The sequence below is a fragment of the Neomonachus schauinslandi genome, chromosome 1 (genome assembly GCF_002201575.2).
Source record: "Neomonachus schauinslandi chromosome 1, ASM220157v2, whole genome shotgun sequence".
In the NCBI taxonomy this organism is placed as follows: domain Eukaryota; kingdom Metazoa; phylum Chordata; class Mammalia; order Carnivora; family Phocidae; genus Neomonachus; species Neomonachus schauinslandi.
The window spans coordinates 89,468,864-89,487,013 of NC_058403.1; the positions used below are offsets into that span (position 1 = coordinate 89,468,864).

The window sequence follows — 18,150 nt, forward strand, 5'->3', positions numbered from 1 at the left end:
ACTCTTTGGACACACTTCACCTTACCAAAAGGAACAAAATACAGAATAACAAAAACCACAGCAAATTATAGATCCTGTAACACATGTCTAATTAGGGCTGTATTTCTATAAATTATTTAGATTGGAATGAAAAGAACATTAAAAACACAGGAATTTCTTTTTTCCTGGGATTCGTATCAGCGAGTATTCACCACTATACCTATGGTTTCTTCAAATACCTTTAATAACTAATACCTCCTATTATCAAAACTACTGTGAATTATTTACTTCTAATTACTTTTGCCCCTTAAAATCTTCTTTAGGCTCTGCCAATTGATAGAGGAAGCTTCTATTAAAGAATCCAATGGGATGAGAAGAATTTTAATTACGGCTTAATCAGCAGCACAGCCACCAAGCATATAAATTATCATGCACATCGTGCTAAAAATATCCAGTTTCCTTTATCCCCACAACTTTATACTGACAGCACTTATGTGATAATGTTGTACCTGCCAGTCTTTAAACTTCTTTGTTTTACTGGCAAATTTCAGCATGAGCCTCCGCTAAGGCCATTAACAGCATTGGTGCTTTGTGTACTTATCCAAATATGTAAATATGGTCTACACATTAAAACGGCTCCAAATAAAAACTGGTGAAAATTATCTGACATTCCATTGGTGTGTCCCTTGTGCATATTCATGGTTGTTTTTTTTATTTTTATGTTTTATATTTCAGACATAGTTCTTTCCTGTTTGGTGTTCCACATGCCTAATTCCATTATGTAACATAAATCTTCAAAAAATTAATTCTTGAATGTGAATGAAAAAGTATCATTCAGAACAATTGCTTCAAGCAATTGAAATTCATTTTTAAAGTTGATTTGTTTATATATGTACAATTTATTTTTTTTCAAAACCCCCAAAGTTCTTGATATGTATATTCACATAATATTCCTCCTTATTTAAATAGTAAGAGTCTTGTAGGTTGAAAGCCAAGGAATCTTCAGTAATCTTTTACTGCAATCCATCAAAAAAATAGAGTTTGTTTCTCTTATCTGGCTATACCCTGGTTGTTGAATGTGAATGGGGGTGGGGATGGGGATGGGGCAGAGTATTGTTCTGTCCTCCGGTAAATGTATTGAATGTGTGTAAGGGTTGAATCCCTGGTATAGTGTTGGGAATCATTGTAATGGTGTTGGGTGTCATTAAGGGAACATCATCGGGTGACCTCCTCATAGCTAGTGTGTAATCTGGGGGACAGGCGGTCCGAAGAACCACCTCATGTGGATGGATGGACTCACATTCATGATCCAAATCAGTGTGCTTCATTTGGAGGGACATGATCTCCTCTTCTTGTGCGTGGGTCAGATCGTTGGTAGTAGTGCGCTGAGGGCTGCATCTCCTATGAACATCATGTCTCCTCTTATCCTTTTTGTAGTACAGGGCTGCAAAGGCAAGGATGTTCAGAAACAGCAGTGATGCTCCAACTGCAATAGTGACGCTCAGCTCTGTGGAGTAGTCCCTTTGATCCACTGAAAATGGACTTGGTTGTTGTTTGGGATCATCCTGCTTGGCAGTGGGAAATGCTGATGTGACGGGTACAGAATTCTTTCTCGTAGGTCTGAAAGTGATGTCAGTTGATGGCACTTTAGTTGTTGTCGAGGTATACTGAGAAATGTCATTGAGATTATGCAGATGAGGTACCAGCTCCAACCAGAGGTTCACCTTATTGGCTCTATAATGTTCTTTAACTCTTGGTTTTAATCCAATATGGAGATAAAGTTGATCTTTCTGGGAATATCTGGTCCATGCTACTTCTTCGAAGCGGTTGGGTTTAGTATGGATGAATTTCGTGTCTTGAGGGACTGGTTGATTCGGGTCACTAGGAAAGAAAAAAGCACTATGAGAACAAAATTGTTTTATTCTTTTTCTTAATCAAAATAGTACCAGTTTAACATCGAGTTGGAGAGGTAACTTAGCAAGTTAGCAAGGCCTTAGATTGTGTTGCTTTTTATTTTATTTTATTATGTTGTTACTCACCATTCAGTAGTTAGACTGTGTTTTAATAAAAACTGGGTCAATTTAGAAATACAGATCCTATCACAGGCAGGTTAGATGGATGATAATGTAATAAGGGTAAGCCTCACATTCTTGTTCTCTTTGCCCATTTAGAGATGGGCTACTATCTACCCAAAGATTTAAAAATTCATATGCATATGCATTGTTTCCTAGGCAAACTAACAAGGACAGCATGGGATACAGGAAAAGACTTGAGTTTTGGAATTGGCAGATGAGGTTTTAAGTCCTAGTATTGTTACATACAACACATACGAATATCTATACAAGGATAGGTTCTCATCACTTCAGTCCCTTATTTGCAAAATTGATTAACAAGACCTGACCTGCCCACCTAAAAAAGTTAGAAGGATCAAAGGGCAAACAATACTGTAAATTGGAAAGCACTATAAAATGATATCATCACTACTAAATAACAAGTCTTGTGTAATTAAAAAAAACACAAAATAAGTTTAATTACTGAGTAATGCAGCAGAGATATCAAAGCTTTCTTAGTAAACTTCTAAAAAGTAAGAACTAATAAATCAATGATTTCTGAAATAGCACCATATAGAATTTTGAATAAAGAAACCTAATATATTATTGTCATGAATTTATTAAATGAAATCACTTGGACACAAAATGTGTATTATTTTAAAATGCTGACAAGGATATTTTTTGTTAAATTATAGAAAACTTTATTCCTTAGGTACATACCCAGTTTTGGCAAAATTTGTCCAGTATGTCATTACAACTGCACTCAGCATCACATCATTTTTGGAAAAATTGCAAGGAAATAATTCTGTAGGTCCAATCATGGGGATTCCTAGTACGTAGGGAACTTCATCTCCATGAGCTGCATCAGCCCAAGCTGGAACCTGATCTGTTTGGCAATGATGGTAAAAGGCATAGAAATATGTAGGTGAACCAAAGTTTGAGTGAAGATCTGCTGTAGCTACAGCTGGTGCCACCCACTGATGGTCTGTAAACAAAGCCAGTAATGTTTTCCTTCTGGTTTCAGGGTTATGACGGTCAGCCCAGTCAGTATACATGAATTTAATGGTTTCTCTCAGAACATCTTTGCCTTCAGGATATCCGTATAAATTATCAACAAAATTGGAAACAGCAAAGTCAAAATCACTAGCTGATATACCATCATCACTATCTACTATATTCTCAACAAATTTTAACCCTTCCCCTTGGTTAACTCCTAACATTATATCATAGTTGAGAAACTCTCCTTGCTCCATCAGTATCTGAGGGTCATCTGGTATTACATCACCATCAATCACAGGTCCAAAGGCTATGTGGTATCGTGCTGGTTGAATATCTTGGTCAACAAGTTCTTTGTAAGGCTTCTTCTGTAGGCATTCCACTAACTCTACTGTATCTGAAACATTGCAACCAACTTTTGTGGCCAACATTCTAGCATATTTTGCAGGTTGGAAACTAACAGCCCAGCTGGAAAGGGCTGTTCCACTTTGAGCTATGGCTCGTTGGAAAAGTCCTATGAGGAAAATAACAAAGAGTTTGAGATGACTTTTGAATAATGTTGTGGTAAAACAGTAACATCTGATATTTTAAATGTGTATATAAAAACCCATATACAACTCAAGAAACAGGAAGATAGAGACATTTTTGATTAAGAGAAGGTATGTAAAGTCATCCCCAGGGTATAAGGAGTCAGAGAGGTAGACTAAGTCTTATGCTTTGAGTGGCAACTGCTTTAGGAATCAAGAGGTCTAAATTGTTTGGTGTCTCAGAGAGGCAATAAACAAGGAGAGATGGAGAATGTGTAAATATTAGTGGTAAGAAGTCCCAAATATTTTTTTCAATCAACATGTAAACACTCATGTTATTATAAAAGCCAAGCAGATGGGCTCTCTCCCCCCAACTCTTCATTAGACTTTGTATTGTTTTGGGGGAATATTTCTTCCAATTTGGCTGCATGTATCTTCCTTCAAAATGGCTCTGTATGTTTGTTTTATTCAGATTTATTAAAAAAAGAATTGTTGGGAGCTTACACAACTACTGGGGCTGGGGATTTGCTAATACCCTGGGGATGGCCCTGAAGGCACACAGAACAGAATATCACTTTAGACATACTCTTTCCAGCTCTTCATGTCAGACATAGTATGCTGAATATTCATCTTTCAGAAGAAGACATAACATTTGAAGTGTTTTCACTAGGTTAAAGAAAAAACCATCAGCAGAAGGATTCAGTGGGGGGTGATTTAACTTTTTCCACTGTTGAATGTGCACTGCTATATTTTATCATAAAAGATGAAAAATACATGATCCACTGCTTTTAACTTAATTGCATTTAAGAATTATAAATCATGGTCCCATATGCAGTTTAATAAGAGCTGCATGACATTCAAATTTACAAATGCACTTTATCTACCCATTAAGGTATTTTCAAATAAAATTCTTGTTTTAAAAACACAATTTATCTATTTCCTTTAAAAATTACATTTATTATCAATTTCCCAATATAGCTTTGTAGTTCAGTTATTTAAACACATGCTCAATTATTCATATGTGTTAATGAGATAAGAATTCTTTTCACAAAGGTGCTAAAGCAGTGTCTGAATTAGAAGCAAAGTTTTATATTTTTCTCCAAACATATATATGTATTCAAAATGTCTATAATATGCTCCTAGATAATTCTAAAAATATCCCAAAAGTCAAACAGTACCAATTTAAATTTTTTTGGTCTCTGACATCTTTATGAACATATTTTTAGTTTGCCAGAGCAAAGTATACTAGAGCGAATGATATAAATACAGATAATTTTTAAAAACTACATAGGCTATGTGTTTGTTAACATTTACTCAGAGAAATATTTTACTAATTAAAAACTTTTCAACTAAAATAAACCTGGTGATTATTTCCCATTTCAGGGGCTCAATGACATTAACTAAATATACCAAAAAAGATTTGGGAAAAATGCACATCATATTAAATATAATCTGAAATATGCCATCTAGATAGTATTGGAAAAATCATATATTTTATCATTAGTGAAAATACTTATTATGTGTATACAATCTGTGGTTGACTCCTGGTATAAATAGGCCTAACCATTGCTGCAGCTCTGGGGTTTTACAGACTTTAAATCTACGTCGGCATGGGAAACAGAATTAGCCTGATGATTTTAAGATATCTCCTGGGCATCTCCTGGTAAAAAAAGCCAAGCAGCCTTTTTGTGGAGGTAGGCTTAAAACTAAACCAAATATAAGTCCATTTCTCTGGCCCCACAAGGACAGTTTTCCTTGAAGATTGTGATGAATATTATATTTTCAACTGTTGGCGTGGCCACTGGCCACTGTTTACCAAATCATCAATTGATGAATAGCAATGCTAGCTAATGAACTAATTAGCTTATCTCTTTATCAATTGCTAGTTTTAGATTAGTTGACTGGCTTTGGTGCCCTTTTGCTCTCCATTTAGAAAAACTTTTAGAATAAATAGGAAGAAATAACATTTGAGATCAAATGACCCTATGAAATCTGAACAGATTGTCTAATGTTAACCTATGTAAATATTGGCATTAATACAGTCTTCAGCTAGAACAATATGATCTCTTCAATGAAAAAAACCAAACAACAAAATTTGTTATTTCAAAATAAGCCACTTCATTACAGACCAAGATCTCAATACAATTGGAAATGTTCTCATATGTGTCATTTTGTCATCTCAAATCAGAGCTCTACTAACATAAATGAGATGTTACATAAAGTATATCTATAAATTAAGTCTATGATAATGTATGATTCTCCAAATATATATACTCATTTAATGATAGGCTGTTCTTTGGAAATACCACATCAGTGTATCTTTGATACTGAAAACAAATATTCTATGTCTGATGCTCATACCATAAAACTCAGTCTTACAAATCAAGATGTTTCATGAATTACACTTGACAGCGCATACTTCCTTAATATATGTAAAACGACAATAAAAAAGCAGAAAACACCAAATGGTCTATGTTGATGTGTATTCTCTATCTTCCTATCTATTATGTATAATGGAGAAAAAGTATTAGCTTTTGCCGATTTTTCCAACAAAACACTTCTGGTGGATATTTCAAGTTAATAATGCAATTAGAATGAGTGACTTAAACTCATGGTGAAGTGGGAATTCATAAAAAACCAACATGATGAGCCTTAGGCAAGCACTTTGGAAAAAGGGTATCAAGGCCAGAAAATGTAGACAAGAAAAATATTTCATGGGTTTATGCAGCCTCAGTGTTCCATGCTGCTTTAAAGCCAAGCTTTACAGGGCGGGGAATAATGAACACTTTTGAAGTTGAAAATAGAAAAAGCGCGGATTCAAACCTAATTTCCCTTTTAATGAACAGCTCTACTAGTGACCTTGATGCTTTGACAATTTTGGATCATGCATGCAAAATAATCAAACATCCATTCTGTACTCTGACAACAGGTGAAAATCTTGTTTCCAGACAAACCAGCTTATAACTGCTTCCTTATCTTCTTACCAGTAAAGGGTTTTTTACATGTCTACTGTCTTGAAAATAGATGATACACAACCCTTGCATTTAAAAAGAACCTGTCTTTGATTTTTGATTACTGAATAAACAGAGATGACAGAACAGTGAACATCTTTGATTTTCCCAAAAATCACCCTTTGAGAGGAAAGAAAAGTAACTGTAATGCTAACTATTCTGAAGTGTGCTTGAAAGGGCATACTTATCAAGCTCCACAGGAGACAAAGAAAAGAGTTTGACAAAAATTGAAACATGCATAGAAAAGCTGAAGAAACAAAATTTTAAACAATTATTGAGCTCAACCTAACACTCAGTTTGAACAGAGAGATATATACAGAGCATCACATACTACTGATGGTGGTGGCATGCAGACACCAAAATTGTCAAAATTTGCAACCTGCATAATACCTTTGGTTGAATTGCTCCAACGGTTACCTTCAGAATAATGGGATAACGTCAGAAGATTGACACATGAACCCCCAGCGCCAGATCCAAAAACAGTGATTCTTAAGGGGTCACCACCAAAGAATCCAATGTTCTCACTAGTCCATCTTAAAGCCTGTATGAGATCAAGGAGTCCATAGTTTCCTTTTGCAGCCTGATCCCCTGTGCTCAAGAAACCTGGAAGATCAAAATAAAAAGATATCTTAGAACATCTTTTTGAGTTGACATGAATCAAATAGACATTCAATTTAAATACAGTTGAAGCCTGTGTTCATCAAGGTGAGTAGAGTCCAAGTTCTTTAGTAAAAAGTTATTTCCCACCCGAATAAAAGAATACACTTTAGGAAGAACAGTAGACAGTGAAATCTGAAAAATGACATTTACCTTCCCCAATTACCCAGGTAATAGGTAACAGGGGGCAGACAAAGAGAATGAAAACATTCTGAAAAACCTCAGGGGAGACATTCTACCGGCCAAGTTACTTGGAGACATTTGGGATAGTACCATGGGGCATATGAGAATGTGCTTTTGCATAAAACACTGTGTCAGTCCTTCAGTTGCTCATGGTCTAACATGGTTGGAATTTAAAGAATGTGTCGCAGAGTGGCAGGACGTGAGGGTGAAGAGCAGGGGTATTTTTCTAAGATTTGTGCATAAAATTATATGCAACTCTTTGCATGTAGATGTATATATGTATGTGCATTTTTATCAAAGATGGTCCATACTTAAGAAAGAATCACTGTGTTCGAGGTAATTTGGGGCCACATTTTGGAATACCTTAAATGCTAAACTCAGCATATTGGCTCAATTAGAAAACAACATAGAATAATTGGAGATTTTTGAATGATTCAGACTCATATCTAGAATGTTTAAAGCTCTGTTGTACAGCAAATCTGATAATCAGGAGGAATATATGTTGCATAAGAAAAAGAAAGGAGGTAGAGGAAAGGTTACAGGGATCTGAGCTGACAGAGTGGCAAAGACAATTGAAAAAAGGAGAAAAAATATGATCCTATAAGAACTGAGTGAATTTCTTATACATGGAAGTTGTTTTAGAGAGGAGTCAAGATATTACTTTAATAACACTTTAAACATACTCATTTCACTGACTTGATAGCTTTTATAGTGTTCATTATGACTTATAAAACAAATATCTGCTCTTTAATATATTTCCACATTTGGTATAAATGAGAAAGTATAAAGTAATTCATAAAAGATTCCATTTTATTGACTATTCACATATTGTGTAGAAAATATTTAGAGATATACTATATATAAATTGATTATATTCAGGGATGTAATTTCGAATCTCACCAAGTTTATAGAAATAATCTTTTCTTAAATTAGAGATATTCTCTTATTGCAGACTCATTATAGAAACTCAACATAAAAAAAGTAAAAATTATTTTGTTCAATTTGAAATATACCTTTATTTATTGAATATAGTTATTTTATAACTAAGCTAGGAAGTCAGTTATATTTGTGATAACAGCACCTATCAATTGAGTAAATCAATCTATACCCAAAATGAATATAGGGACAAGAAATTCTTTAGGGGGCACCTGGGTAGCTCAGTTGGTTAAATGACTGCCTTCAGCTCAGGCCATGATCCTGGAGTCACGGGATCGAGTCCTGCATCGGGCTCCCTGCTTAGCAGGGAGTCTGCTTCTCCTTCTGACCCTTCCCCCTCTCATGCTCTCTCTCTCTCTCTCATTTTCTCTCTCTCAAGTAAATAAATAAAATCTTAAAAAAAAAAAGAAATTTGGAGTGCATGGGTGGCTCGGTCGTTGGGCGTCTTCCTTCGGCTCAGGTCATGATCCCAGGGTCCTGGGATCGAGTCCCACATGGGGCTTCTCTCTCTCCCACTCCCCCTGCTTGTGTTCCCTCTCTAGCTCTCTCTCTCTCTGTCAAATAAATAAATAAAATCTCAAAAAAAAAAAAGAGAAAGGATTTAAAAAATTAAAAAAAAAAGAAATTCTTTAAGATCATTGTAGGAAGCAATAGATGAAGACAAATCATGAATAATTTTGCAAAAAAAATGAAGAAATGAAGATGATTAGTCATTCTTTTCTACAAGACCAAAAAATTCAATGAAACAAAAACACAATCTCTAGTCCAGTGTGTGTGTGTGTGTGTGTGTGTGTGTGTGTGGTGTGTGTGTGTGTAACACCGGAAATAAATCATCCTTGAGACGGAGGTTAACTTTTATTATTTTTTTATTTTTTAAAATTTTTAAAAAAATATTTTATTTATTTATTTGACAGAGAGAGACACAGCGAGAGAGGGAACACAAGCAGGGGGAGTAGGAGAGGGAGAAGCAGGCTTCCTGCAGAGCAGGGAGCCTGATGTGGGGCTCGATTCCAGGACCCTGGGATCATGACCAGAGCTGAAGGCAGTCGCCCAAAAACTGAGCCACCCAGGCAGCCAGGAGGTTAACTTTTAAAACATAGTATCCAAATAAATACATCTTTCTGGTCATACTCATTCCTTTTTTTTTTTTTTTAAATCTACATAACAATTTAAGGAAATTTTCATGGTATCTTCTTACAAAGAAGCACTTTCAGGAGCACCTTGGGTAGCTTAGTCGGTTAAGCAGCCAATTTTTGATTTTGGCTCGGGTCAAGCCCCTTGTCAGGCTTCTTGCTGAGCATGGAGTCCGCTTGAGATTCTCTCTCCCCTTCCGCCTCTGACCCTCCCCCTCCCCCTGTTCATGTGCCCACTTTCTCTCAAAGAAAAAAAAAAGCACTTTCAAACACTCAATAGTCATATAAATGAGAGCCTATTAAAATATAAAACAAAAACATGGCAAAGAACTCTTTTAACTTTATTTGCTGTTAAGTGAATTTTGGTGTAAGACAGAACCATTCATTTAAATTCCTGAAGGGATCTGTTACAAATGTTTTGATCTATAACATGATGGCATGAACCCTGAAAACATTAGGGGAGGATTATGGGGTGATAGAAAGGACTCTTGAAGGATAAAGGAAGTATAAGTGTGTGTGTGAGAGAGAGAGAGAGAGAGAGAATGAACGTGAGAATGAGAGCACATTCTAGGTAGTTTATTATCTAGATTTCTATATCACAAATACATTCAGATAGAAATTTGATTTCTGAATATAGCTTATGCCACTCCGTGCAAACCCCAGGATTTGTATTTAATTCCTCTTGAAATAATATTGAATAATTCCAGTAATACTCAAATGAATCTCTATATTCATACAAATTTGACTTACCAATAAAATAGTCATAATTCAATATGTAGCATGTGGAGAACCATGGTAAGATGATTATCTCTACATTAACTAAAAAATATCCCCTTTATAATTCCAGTTTTAGTAGCACCATTTTAAAATGTTTTATTTATTTATTCATGAGAGTCAGAGAGAGAGAGAGAGAGGCAGAGGCAGAGAGAGAAGCAGGCTCCCTGCCTAGCAGGGAGCCCGATGCGGGACTCGATCCCAGGACCCTGGGACAATGACCTGAGCCGAAGGCAGACGCTTAACCAGCTGAGCCACCCAGGCGCCCCTAGTAGCACCATTTTAACCACTCTGGTAGGTTGGTCAAATAATTTTGTGTTTATATAAGAAACTTGTAAAAGCATATCAATTGCCTGAAGAGCAACTTCTATTTTTATATAATTTAAAGAAATCTTGTAGCATCTTCAAGAAAAAAAAAAAAAAACTGAACAAAATCAATTCAATTCCAAAGTTGCACTGTTAAGTCATAGTGTGGAAAATGTAGTAAATCATCAGGTAAAAGATTGTGTCCTAGGTAGGCTTGTAGTGTCCAAGCTACTCTGTCAAACTTCATTTTAACCTTTCATTCCTGAATTTCCTTCACTATTGATTTTTATTTCATGTGTATGCTGTAGCTTATCTATCTATATCATCTATCTCTCTAGCTATTATCTGTCTTCCAACTAAAAGCAAGTGATCATTAGCATGAATTCAGAGAGCCACTATGAGTTTTAGATTAGGAAAAAAGAATAGGTATCTGCTGCCTTTATTAAGGTCAATCAATCAAATCTATTTTTTTAGACCCGATAAAATAATACTACATGCTTGTGTGAATTCTTTGACTTCTGATGCTATATTCAAACAAAACTTTGTGGTTCAGCCAAGGGTGAAAAATGAGGAACATTGAGTAAATCACTGCCTCAAAAGACACAGTTTGCTAATTACCCAAGTGATGTGCATTGGCAGCATTCTTTATACCTTGCTATCCAGTGAAGTGTCATTTAAAGTTCTTTTTAAACTTGACTTAGCGGCTTTGTCCTTAACAGCAGAATTATTTCAGATCACTCTAGCTGGAACTTTACATTGGACTGTTCAACTGCACTCCAGCTGTGGCAGAACCCAATTTTACAAAGGTCCTAAAGTGCTGCTTACCTTCATGATTACTTTGGAAATGATTTTTCCCTTAATGTCACTTAAGTCAATCCCTATAGTCACTCACCTTATCTGCTTCTGCTGGCCTTCAATTGTAAGCTCCTAGACGTATGACTAATTGATGTCCTGATGCAATGACACATTATTTTTGTAAGATAGAACAATAATGATTACATGATCTTCTCTTTTTGGGGGAGATAGGAACAGAATTTTCCAGAAAATAATATTCAACTGTTTAATTTACTTGGCTCTTGAGTATAAAACCTTGAAAAATTATTACTTTGAAACTCAAGATAAACTTTCAAAATTCATAATTACAAGTATGCCAAGAATTATTTTAGTGGCTCATGTATATACTACAATTCTCATTCAACTATGTATTCAAATAGAATTTATTTAATACCATTCTTCCCACCTAAAAGTTCGTCCTATTAAAAAACATCTCCAATCATTGTTTTTCCTACATGGACTACTAGTTCTACTGATCTGATGAAATTTACTGAGCAGGTTTGGCATCAATGTGATGTTTACCTGATCTGGCAAGTAGGATTACTTTCAGGGGTTAGTGAGAAACCAAGCAACTGAACATGGGTTCTCAGGCCCTTGGAATGGAAAAATCAGATCAGGCATAAAATAAATTGGCAAGAGGAAAATAAATAAAACCAGATAATCACTGTAACCAGGTATTGGTTTGAGCTACTGATGTCCACCAAATTCAGATGGGCAGACCTGAAGGAATCTGAGAGAAACTGAGTTAAGTTGTTTGGCAGCAGCCCTGCAGCTGACTGGTTGACCCAATCTATATTCAGGTCCCTTAGAGTATAACCACATAGGCAACATATTTAGAAAGGAAAGCAGGGTGCTTCTCAGTAGAAAAAAAAGATTTAAACATATTCAAGGAGGAAACTGAGACTAGGAAAAATGCAGACTGTTTACATTTGAGGTTTCATCTAGAATATCAGAAATTGAAGATGTCAGTGATTCTGTACTGTAGGTGTGCTTTCTTTTTTGGGGGGGGAGGAGGGAAAATTTGAACGTCTATGCTTATAGTGTTTAATATCTGAAAGTGTATATATATATATGTATATATATATATACATATATATATATGTATATATATATTTTAGAGTCCTCAGTATGTGTTCGTGCTATAAAGAAGTAGGAAAGAAATCTTCTGTGTTTATCAATGCTGTTGCCTGGATACAGATGGCTGTGGTTGGTCTTTGAGTCAAATTGGTAAGAACTTCAAAATAGAGCCCGTACTGAGCATCAAAGAGGCAGCCTTGCAGACCTGAGACTTTGAATGATAGTGAGATATCTTTCTAGGGACCTGGGACTATAAATCAGAAAAATAACTCATTAAGGATTTTGTGTCTTAAACATAAAATAAACAAACAACAAAAGCCAACATGGGATTAATGTCTCAAATCCTCCCAACTAAAAATTCAACTGAAAATCCCATGCTCTAACTCTCCTCCCTGTCTTCATAGCTGCCAAATCCAGTTCTTCCTCTGCGCTCTGTCTCTATTTCCTGACTTCCACTCATGTTCCTGACTTATTCTAGGTCTTCCTCTTTTCTTCTTAGACTCATGAAATCCTTCTAGTTAGTCGCTCATCCTCCAAACTTCCAGCAAACAAGCCTACCTTCTATTCTGTCACCAGAATCACTTTTGAAAGATATTCTGTTCTAATGGTGGACACTGCTATATCATTTAAAATAACATCCTTATATTAACACATACTGGACAGTTTCCCTCCATGTCCCTTTGAGTCAAGATTGTTTAAAATAAGTTGGTTTAAAATTCCTCAAATTGGACAATTTGGAGTCTGTGTAGGGAAAAAGAATACACATAATATCATTTAATTACCCACCACCTCCAGCTAACTTCCTTGCTAATGTGTTCTCTTGAGAGCTATTGCCTAAATTCTTCTTAGAAACAACAACAGATAAAGTCAAAATAATTTCCTTTTTGTATGTGTCCTCTGGAAAAAAGCTTGCTCTGAAAAGGTTGATATCTTAATATCATATAACTTGGCAGTATTTCCAAAATTTTATATTTTCATACATTTATCTGTTGATTATCTATCTATCTATCTATCTATCTATCTATCTATCTATCTATCAATCATCTATCTATCATCTATATCTCTTTATCTATTGTGAGATAATTTGCTTTTTAATGGCTCATCTTTGGGAAAAGTAAACTGAATTACTGGCCAAGTCTCCTGATTGCTGACAGCTGGACATGGTGAAGGTGAAGGTGACTGCTAACAGATGCCTGGAAAGAAGACACCTGTAGATGTCTCTCTATTGTTCAATCCCCAAATTTCCCATATTTTTGCCATCTCCAAGGTAAACAGGTGAGATTGATCCTTCTATATTATAGCCAGTGCTAACATTTGTGACTCTTTCCCCCATAGATAGTAATGGAGAAAAAAAGGCCCTGGTTTGCTTAGCTCCAAATTGTATACCCTATTCCAATTTCAAGAATGGTCCAAGATAATAGGGAAAAAATAGCACTCAGCCCCAGATCCCACACCATTACCTCTATTCTTCACCCCAACCTGAGGCTGTTAATGTTCACACTTCTTGATCTACATGTCAAGAAATGCTTATGCAACATTCCCTGAATTAGGCTATTGTGTACTTCCTGTCTATTTGAATCTGGACAACAGATCTGGTATCAAAACTGATAAAATTCCTGTGCTTTCTGAATAACTGCTCTCACAAAGAAGTGAAAAAGGAGAACTCGCCCTTCTAAAGGAGCTACTTAGAGGAAAGAAATCACATTGTTAATTTCTGATTGTTCTGATTATGCAGGAATGTGTCTAATGATTTAAAAGCATAATTTGCTTCAAAGCATGACATTCAGGGAGCCACAATGGCTACCATATAAGAAAAATCTTCAGCAACTATATAGTTCAGAACTATATAGCTTTGGGAGCTATAAAAATATCACAAATACCTGTCTAATGCATATTTTGGTCTCTCTTATGTGCTCCTATTTTAATGTTTGTGTGTGTATTTTGTAAATTATCATTTGTATTTATAATGTGCTAATTTTCTTTATTTTCTCTGGACTGGGTGCTCCCCTGTACCTGCCCCCAAATGGCCATTCTGTACATGTTTTCTGAATGAAGGCAGGCATTAACATCTTACAATTCTGTTACAACACGGAGATCAACAATTAAACTTTCCAAATGGAAGAGGCCTATGTGTTTTTCTTTGATGACAGCAATGAAGTAGGAATTTAAGAACCTCTCAGCAGCCAACCTGTTTGGAAAACACTTTTAAACGTAGAATGGGTAGTAGCAGCCTTAAAGGGAGAAAAATAGGGCTATACTGGGTAGGGCCCTCCCAAAAGAAGAGGATACACCGACCAGCAAACTGAGGCCCACAATATTGGCCCAGATTATTGGCCTAAGACCATAAGGTTTGAGAGGCATTTGAGATTCTCTCAATAGTTAGTGTTATGAAGAGAGCACCAAACTTAGTAGGACAACTTGGGTGTACAAGCAAGTTGCTGTGTGAGCAAGTTAGTTAGCCGCTCCGCACCACAGGTACCTAACAGACAATATTAATAGTAGCACCTATCCTACAGAAGTTATCATTATTAAAAGATAATGTCTTGGGGATGCTTGGGTGGCTCAGTCACTTAAGTGTCTGCCTTTGACTCAGGTCATGATCCCAGGGTCCTGGGATCGAGCCCCGCATCTGGCTCTTTGCTCAGCAGGGAGCCTGCTTCTTCCTCTGCCTGCCACCCCTCCTGCTTGTGCGCTCTCTTTCTCTCCCTGACAAATAAAAAAAAAAAAAAGATAATGTCTTGGGACACAGGAGGGCTTAATATATGTTAAGTAAAACTGCTTTGGTTTTAATCAACTGAATTTGACATTTTCCTTATTATCACTATTTCATGAAAAATGTTCTTCCATATATATTGAAAAAATTTGAATTTCAAAAGAATTAAAAAGAAAAAAATTTCAATTACAAAAAAGTTAAATGTATGTATATAGACAATAAGGTTAAATTTACCACAGAGATTTTTATTTTATTTTTATTTATTTTTACTTCATTAACTGTTTTTTTAAAATTTCAACTTAATTTTTTTATTTTTTTAACATTATTTATTTAAGAGAGAGAGAGGGAGCAGGGGAGAGGGGCAGAGAGAGAGAGAGGGAGAGAGTCTTAAGCAGACTCCACGCTGAGCACACTGAGCACGGGGCACAGAGCCCCACATGGGGCTCATCTCACGACCCTGAGACCACGACCTGAGCTGAAACCAAGAGTTAGATGTCTGATTGTGCCACCCAGGAGCCCCTTATTTTTATTTTTTATTATTTTTTATTTTTTTAGAGAGAGAGCGAGAGAGCAAGTTGGGTGAGAGGGGCAAAGGGAGAGCGAGAGAGAGAATCTTAAGCAGGTTCCATGCCCAGTGTGGAGCTAGATCCACAACCCTCAGCCCTGAGCCAAAATCAAGAGCTGGTCACTTAACTGACTGAGCCACCCAGGTGTCCCAATTTTATTTTTTATTTTATTGAAGTATAATTGGCATACAATATTATATTAGTTTCAGGTGTACAACATAGTGATTCGACTTTTGTATACATTACAAAATGATCACTTCAGTAAATCTAGTTACCACTCATCACTATGTAAAGTTAATACAATATTATTGTCTAGTCTATATTCCCCATGCTATACATTACACCCAGAGATGACTTATTTATCTTATAACTGCAAGTTTGTACTTGATCCCCTTCACCCATTTTGCCCAGTCCCCCAACCCCTTTCCCTTTGGCAACCACCAGTCTGTTCTCTGTCACAGAGGTTTTGAAATTGTTGCACAGGCTGTAGTTTGCAAGGCAATTGAAAATACATATGTTGCCCTCTAAATTTTAACTGGGTAGTGAGGATATTTGTTATGACATAAACACATTTAGTGAATCCTATTAAGCGTAGAATGCATGTTTGTATCCATTGTACATAGTTTGTAGAATTCAACTCAAACATTTAATTGGGTTGTATTATAATGAGAATAGTTTCATAAGCCAAAATACTGTGATGATGATTAAATAGAAGACATTGTGTCTTGATTTGCTGATCACTCATTATTTTAGAATAGTTAGCAAAATTGCTAAAACATATTAGTAGTACATTTTTTTAGATGTAGAAGAAAATAGCAGAAAAAAAGATGAGTGATATATGAGTAATTTTTACTATTATAGGCAGCAGTAGTCAATTGCACGTAGCTGAGACCTGGATGGGAAGGGGGGATATTGGGATGTTGTGTTCTTCAATCCCACACTAGCTGCCCCTGAGAAAGACACAGTTAAAAAAAAAAGGAAGGGTGGGAGCTAAAGTCTGGGCAATGAATAAACTTAACTAACTTAAGACAACTTAACTAATTTCATATGAATATTTCCAAGAGTGTTTTACGTATTTTATTTCAACCATAGTAGGATTTTTTGAGAAGATAAATATTGTCCTAAGGTATGACTAGTAAAATTTGATAGTCATTAAATGCTTTCATTATAGTCTTCTCTATTAAAAGCTAACCTGCCTGATTTAGTGATTTTAAAACTTTCTATTTTTGAAAACTTTCAAAATTACCAAAACATTTCAAAATAGTACATTTACCATGTACTTGTCACCCAGATTTCCCACATACACCCAACATCTTCCTTCCTTCTTCCTCCCTTCCTTCTCACTCCCTTTCTTTCTCCCTTCCTCCCTTCATCCTTCCCTCCCTCTCTTCCCTCCTTCCTACTCCCTCCCTTCCTCCCTCCCTCCCTTCCTTCCTCCCTCCCTTCTATCCTTCCTTCCTTCCTTCCTTCTTTCCTTCCTTCCTTCTACTAGCTCTCACTCCCTGCCTGCCAACAAATCTGGAATCACATGTTGAATTTAGTTTTCTACTTAAACTCCTTAATTTTGAACAGTTTGTTGGTCTTTCTTTGTTTTTCTTGACCTTGATATTTTTCAAAGAATATCAGGTCGGTTATTATGTAGAATGGTCAGTTATTATGTAGAATGTCCCTCAATTAAGATTTGTCTGATGTTTCTTCATGATTGCATTTCCTCAGATTATGAATTTTTTTTTTTAAAGATTTTATTTATTTATTTGAGAGAGAGAGAATGAGAGAGAGCACGTGAGAGTGGGGAGGGTCAGAGGGAGAAGCAGACTCCCTGCCGAGCAGGGAGCCCGATGCGGGACTCGATCCCGGGACTCCAGGATCATGACCTGAGCCGAAGGCAGTCGCTTAACCAACTGAGCCACCCAGGCGCCCCAGATTATGAATTTTTGACAGAAGGACCATAAAGTAATGTTGTGTTTATCTCAGTTCCAACAGGCACACAGTGTTGATTTGTCTCATGACCACTTGGTTAAATGGTAATTTTCCACATTTCTCCACTATTAAGTTACTATTTTTCCCTTTGCAGTTAGTAAATATAAGTTAGGCAGATTATACTGATACTATGTAAATATCCTGTTTCCTATCACACTGTCATTCGCTAATTCTGGCATCTGTTTATGATTCTTATCTGAAACAAATATTAATTTCATCATTTATTTTATTATTAGTTGGAATTGGCAGTAAGAAAAAGATTTCCCTTCTCCCCGATTTATATTCATTCATTTATTCATATCATTTTGGACTCAGGAGTTTTTATTTTATTCTAGGGGTTATAATCTTTTCCTTTCATTTATTTTGATGCTTATATTGTCCCTTATTTGGCCAGTGGGATTCCCTATGACATCTTGACATGTCTCTA

The 18,150-nt window shown here is 36.0% G+C and overlaps 1 protein-coding gene across 6 annotated transcripts in view; it reads right to left on the reverse strand.

Moving 5' to 3' along the window:
- Positions 1–1,037: 1,037 nt before the first annotated feature.
- Positions 1,038–18,150, reverse strand: part of NLGN1 (neuroligin 1) — a 674,669-nt gene continuing 657,556 nt past the window's right edge. For 3 of the 6 annotated variants that reach the window (XM_021702593.1, XM_021702595.1, XM_044914793.1), the window contains 3 exons: positions 6,955–7,167; positions 2,751–3,540; positions 1,038–1,860 (listed from right to left, as the gene is read on the reverse strand). In XM_021702593.1, the coding sequence (XP_021558268.1) occupies positions 1,038–1,860; positions 2,751–3,540; positions 6,955–7,167 (1,826 nt within the window). The remainder of the gene's footprint in view (positions 1,861–2,750; positions 3,541–6,954; positions 7,168–18,150) is intronic. The other 3 variants (XM_021702596.1, XM_021702594.1, XM_021702597.1) reach the window with 1 other exon arrangement.